Here is a 6318-nt window from a genome sequence, read left to right on the forward strand (position 1 = left end):
GAAAAGCAATACGACTATAAAAATGCAGAAGTTGATGATGAACAGAAATGAGTACTTGGTATCAACTAGCCACTGTTTAGAGTCATTGTGCGATTCTTCTCAAAATCCAACCCAGATTACGCTGGAATAAACTGGGGCGCAAAATAATCCAGCTCGCAGCGCAAAGTCTGCAGTCTTATCGCATTATCCTCGTTTTGACAGAAATCAGAAATGATGAGGATGAAGGCCTTTTCCCAGATTTCCCACCCGGTATTACCGAGTGACAGTGGTGATGAAGCAATAACTTCTTTCAAGAAGACTTTAAAAATAGACGCGTCGCTTCTTATCCGGATCTGTCCATTTAGGAAGAAGAATGTCACCGTGCTTGCACATTTACTCGCTTTTATGTCGGGTCGTTGTATCAGACATCGTTAGGTTTAACTGAGATTTTGACTTCTTCATTCATTTTTTGTGTTTGTCATTATAATCGTAATAATAGTGTAATTAATATTCGAGTAAATAAAAACGCTTTGTGAATGGCTTGTGAGAACGTACAGCATTTGAACCGCTACAGGACACGGTCGGTGAGTCCAAAGTAATCACATTCATATTTTCTCTTAAAATGGAGCAGGGAGAAGCATTCTCCACACAGCCCTTGATTACTGTTTGTGATTACAAACCTTGGGCAATTCCACCATCATTATCTGTAGTTCACTGCTAATTTAAAAGGGGAATCCTTCAAACCGCAATAAGATTGAGTCTGAGAGCGCCCTCAGAGCACTGAACACACGACACAACACCACATTCGACGGCAAAGGACAATGACCACAGCTCATCAGGACCACGTAGCTGAAGTCATTTTTCACAGCCCGATTATCAGTGAGGTTACTTCGACAGAACAGTTAAAACGGCAGTGTTTCATGGTATACTTTGATGGTACGTGTAGCTGACTTCTCTCAAGATTCAACCACCGAAGAAATCCGCACGCATACTTCAATACCAGCCCTGTGGGATTAACCGTGATTTGGAGCACCGTGTTATCCGTTTTCCTTTATGGTATTCAAGCTAATGCCTTCCACCAATAACCAATTAGTGTATTTATTTGAGCTCTGAGGGCTTTTTCTGTTGTTGTTGTTCTGTTAGACACACCTAAAAAGAAGCAGGAACAGTGTTGCAAGTTCACAGCCTCGCCTCGCTTTAGAAAGAACGATCATCCTCTGTGCAGGCACACTGGATCAGTTCAGCTTGCTAGCTACGATGTGCATGTCCACACATGGCGGCCTGCTCGAAAGGGAAGAAGACAGACAGGAAGAAAGATAGGGAGAAAAGCAGAGAGAAAGACAGGGAGACAGACAGGAAGAAAGATAGGGAGAAAGGCAGAGAGAAAGACAGGGAGACAGAGGACTGGAGCAGATTGGGTCCTCCAGGCTCTGACTCTCAGCAGGAGCCTCTCACAGATGCAGTCACATGTACAAGGCATGCTGGGTAATGAGCGCAGAGAGACAAGCTTGAAGGCCTTTGATCTTGAGGCCATAGGAGAAGACAGAGAGAGGTAAGGAAGGGGAGGGAGGGAGAGAGAGAGAGAGACGTTGCAGAGAGAGAAGTCAGAGACAGGCAGACAAAGATGTGATCATCTAGAGTCGTGTTCCATAGATTAAAGCAGACTGGTCCAGGCATGGATGTTTGGTCTAGGAGCACCTTGGGCCAGTTTGACCTAGACGAGAGACCAGCCTGGCCCTGCCTGAGACACCAGCCTGGCCCTGCCAGAGACACCAGCCTGGCCCTGCCAGAGAGACACCAGCCTGGCCCTGCCAGAGAGACACCAGCCTGGCCCTGCCAGAGAGACACCAGCCTGGCCCTGCCAGAGAGACACCAGCCTGGCCCTGCCAGAGAGACACCAGCCTGGCCCTGCCAGAGAGACACCAGCCTGGCCCTGCCAGAGAGACACCAGCCTGGCCCTGCCAGAGAGACACCAGCCTGGCCCTGCCAGAGAGACACCAGCCTGGCCCTGCCAGAGAGACACCAGCCTGGCCCTGCCAGAGACACCAGCCTGGCCCTGCCAGAGAGACACCAGCCTGGCCCTGCCAGAGAGACACCAGCCTGGCCCTGCCAGAGAGACACCAGCCTGGCCCTGCCAGAGAGACACCAGCCTGGCCCTGCCAGAGAGACACCAGCCTGGCCCTGCCAGAGAGACACCAGCCTGGCCCTGCCAGAGAGACGTAAAGGAAGTGCACATATAAACAGTAGGATAGGAACTGCTTCAATGTGTGCCAGAGTGTTTTAGGGCAATAAACACAGGCAGTACCAATTCAATAAGACTTAAAAATGTGGAACTATGCAAATGTGGAATGCTGTTTTAGCACTCTGAATTCACTGTGGAGCCACACTAATATCTCACTCAGAAAAGCTAGGAACTTTTTATTTTAAGCACGTGCTTTAATTCATCTGTTCTGGCTTTTACTGTAAGTCTTGGGGAAAAAAGAGAATGATAGGTAAGAAGACTCGAGCAAAGAGACAGACAGAAAGACAGAGACAGACAAAGAGAGACAGATAGTGAGAGGGAGAGAGAGAGAAGGAGATAGAAAGAGAGAGAGAGAGACAGACGGAGGGAGACAGATAGAGAGGGAGGGAGGGAGAGATTGAGACAGAGGCACGTCTGAGTGAGTGGATGCTGTAAATCGGCTTGGTCTTGGAGCACCATCACGCCTCCATGCCCTACACTTCCTTGTCTTTCTTCTCCTCCATCCTTGTGTGTTCACAGAGCCAGAGGCTTAAAGGGGACCATGAAAGAGAGCGAGAGAGAGAGAGAAAGAGAGAGAAAGAGCGAGAGAGAGAAAGCGCAAGCACACTCCCTCGCCTTCCTGTGATCCTCCCAACGCAACTTTTTTTTTTTTTCTTCCCTGACTGGCATGGCCACGGCTGCGTGGGCCGCTCCGCCCAGAGGTTAGCACCTCCCTCTCGTTTAGCCCCGACACAACTCCATCTTAATGGCTCCTGCGTGGTGCCGATAATGCAGCCCACCACATTAAAAAACCATCTGTCTGGACTGCACAGAGCCACGCTGGGATCCTTCTGTCAGGCGATACCAGTCTGTGCCCTCGTGCTGAACCTGCAGGCCACAAACTAAACTTGTGGTTTCATTCTAATAAAAGTTAATCTTCCGTTTGAGTAGCACTGTAGGCTGCAGCTCCGTGACAGTGGGCTTTCAAACAACCTATTCAGATGAATCAGCTGTCATGAGCCCCCTCTCCATGAATGTAATCACTCATAATGGAGGCGCTAAAATACTGAAGCCAAACTGTGTCTGTGTGGGGTATTCCCAGCCCATGAGGTGACACTAACACAGAAAGAGACGAGCCCAGTCACCAACAGCTTGGAAGGGGGGCCAACTAAACCCCTGGCTACCCGCCTCCCCACCCTGTATCTGTGATACTGCCCTTACAAACAGCACAACCCAAACTGACGACAAGGTCCCCACTTATTCTCCGCGCTGTACTTTCTCCGCCCGCAGCCCAGCCCACAATCCCGCCCCCTTCGCTGTCTGCACACAAATCACCTGACAAGAAATTGAAGTGACAGGTTTAGGCTCCTCCCAGTCCGGCCCCTGGCTCAGGTGGTAGAAAGGGTGTCTAGACACTCACCGACCCTTAGAGGGACAGGCCAAGCATGAAATCACCTTACGTAACACTCTCCCTCCAATGTTCATTTACAGGTTTGTTTAAAGGTGTACTAAAACACTGTAGGGCCCTTAGCCCTATATATGTACTGAATGACATAATTACAGTCAGCTGCTGCAACCATTCATCTCTGGTGGGCAGGAGCAGTGAACATCTTTTTTTTGTTGTTGTTTATGTCAATGGCAACTGTGTCTAAGGTTTGATATTCTCATTTCAGAGGAACTAGCCTAATTCAATAAGAGAGAGAGAGAGAGAAATAGATTGTCGTTTCTGAACAAAGCTCAAAGAATGTGTACTGACAAAGAATAAATGAGATGAGTGCTATGGAGACGTGTGTGTAAAATACCAAGCCCACGAGTGAAGTAGTATTAACAGTGCTAATGAAGTGACCTTCTCCAAGTCATGCTGTGACAAATCTGCATATGACACTAAAGGAGGAGCTCAGAAGGATGTCATATGCAAATAAAGACAACTGAACAAGAATTTTCCACACATTCACTACCTGCTTCCTGTTTGCACTTTAGGGTAGCACATCTCAGCTCCACAAGTAGCTGCATAATTAACTGCTACTGCGATCAGGGTCTCTGCAATTATTCAGTCTCTAGACCCTCAATTAAGGCATTCAGTGAAATAGCATGGCCCGCGGCATCTAATACAAGCATGCCTCAAGTCTTGTTATAACCAGCCAACAAACTCTACAAAGAACCACAGAACTTCCTGGTAGGAGTACCAGGTCTCAAAGAAAGGGGTTCACAGTGTCTTACCAACCCCAGTTTTTCACCGATATTAATAAGTTAAATCAAAACAGTGGCGTTAACACAAGCTTGTCTGAAATTTCAAGATCTTCAGGACATCGCCCCTCCTTCTTGCCAGCAATCAGAGAGCCATTATCCATCCTTCATTATGTAAATTCATGAGACAACAGAATAGAGTATAATTATCTGTGATTAGTTTTATGTCACAGGGACGACTGAAACCAGGCCAACATACTGAACACTCAAACAGGCCTCACAAGGTCCTTTCAACAGATCGCGTTCCCTTTGGTAAACAAGCCCTTGAGATGGCCCCATGAAGCAGATACAACAGGCCTTAGTTCCTGCTTCAGTGAGACAGGACATGCGAGTGAATAAAACAAAAACAGCTAGTATCCCTTTCCTGCACAATCTGAAAGGTTGGGACAAATTTCACAGATCTGTACGAGCCCAAAGTAGTGAAGTCGAAGGGCTCCGTGACCTGGTGACAGCACATCAGAGCTGATTTGTCTGCTTATTAATACAAATGACTATCGGGAAACTCGAGTGTCATTGGAAACTCACAACACCGGCTTTCTTTAAAAACACGAAACAGGTGAATTCACGGAACAGCCTGAGAAGTCAAGCACCTGTTTCTAGAAAATATCAGTCAGTGTGCCGGCTAGCTAGCTAGCTAACAACTTGTCCATTTGAAATAAATTTGGTTTCCAAATGTTCCCTCAGATCATTTATAAGTAACTATAACATTTAAACCGTAGTCTCCGTGTTACCTAAGAACTTCAAATGCTGAAATGATACTAGACGAAAAAAACCGCACACCAGAGAAATGCCAATAATTATTATTAGACAATGAATCATCTGTCATCTATACAACAACAACGTATCAACACTTGCAATATTAACTGTTAAACGACACCGACACGCGTTAGCTGGCTATCTTAGTAATGCAACTAGTTAACTCTCCACAAATATTTGTCATTTAATCTTAAGAGGAGTCTAAAACTATCTTAATTTCGCCATCATCGGATCAACGCATCGCGTCAACTCCACGTCTGATCTGTGCGCGCGCGCCAGCTGCTCTGAGTGCGCGAGCGGCTAGCTAGCGTTAGCCGGCTAATCAAACCGCAACACAAACTCGCGTTATTAGCTCGCCTGCTAACGTTAGAGCCGGCGACCGCTGCGCTGTTGAACACGACGACGCGTTATAAAACCCATTAAAACACTCTGTTGAACACACGACGGTCGGCTACCTGGACTCTTGAGGTTGTATTTGTTCTCCATGTCGACAGGTCTCCTGTGGTAAATTCTGAGATAAATTCTGAGGTAAATTTCTGTGGTAAATTCTGAGGTAAATTCTAGCGCGGCTCGCGCGTTTAGCCAGTTAGCTTAGCTCTTAGCTCCCTGCTCCAAAAACCGTCGAGACTGATAGCCTGGGTAGGCTGGAGGCCAGTTTTCCGCGAACCCTACAGCTAACTCCAGCCGACTGTCATCGTCGTGTCGCATTCGCAGGAAAAAAATATCTGACGTGGCAAAGTTTGTTTGTCCTAGTCCGGACCAGTGACGGTACGGACAGACGGCGTTAAACGACACGACGGCCTCAACGTCGCACAAAAACGAAAGCGAGGACTTGCCGATTTTGAATGACAAAACTTTATTTAAAACCATATTCATAATTTTATTCAAGAAAGTTACACTGTATGCACTCGATTAAGACAATAAAACATGCAAAGCAATTATATATGTAGCTATTAAACTAATTATATCATAGTAGGAGGGCCACTGCAATAACCCCCAAAAGGAGGACGGCAATATGACACTAGTATTTGTTGTTAGAGTTAACGAATTTTCAGAGACTTTTAGCAACTTTTAGTAAAAACGCTTAGCGAATTTCAACAGAATGGAGTTGGCAC

General features: G+C 46.7%; 1 protein-coding gene across 3 annotated transcripts in view; it reads right to left on the minus strand.

Annotated features, from left to right (window-relative positions):
• Window positions 1-6033, minus strand: part of ube2j1 (ubiquitin-conjugating enzyme E2, J1) — a 28956-nt gene extending 22923 nt beyond the window's left edge. For 2 of the 3 annotated variants that reach the window (XM_077016376.1, XM_077016374.1), the window contains exon 1: window positions 5659-6033. In XM_077016376.1, the coding sequence (XP_076872491.1) occupies window positions 5659-5689 (31 nt within the window). In that variant the 5' untranslated portion in view covers window positions 5690-6033. Of the gene's footprint in view, window positions 1-1128; window positions 1981-5658 lie in introns of those variants that run through there. The other variant, XM_077016375.1, reaches the window with a different exon arrangement.
• Between the last annotated feature and the right edge of the window lie 285 nt (window positions 6034-6318).

This window comes from Brachyhypopomus gauderio, chromosome 9 (genome assembly GCF_052324685.1).
Source record: "Brachyhypopomus gauderio isolate BG-103 chromosome 9, BGAUD_0.2, whole genome shotgun sequence".
In the NCBI taxonomy this organism is placed as follows: domain Eukaryota; kingdom Metazoa; phylum Chordata; class Actinopteri; order Gymnotiformes; family Hypopomidae; genus Brachyhypopomus; species Brachyhypopomus gauderio.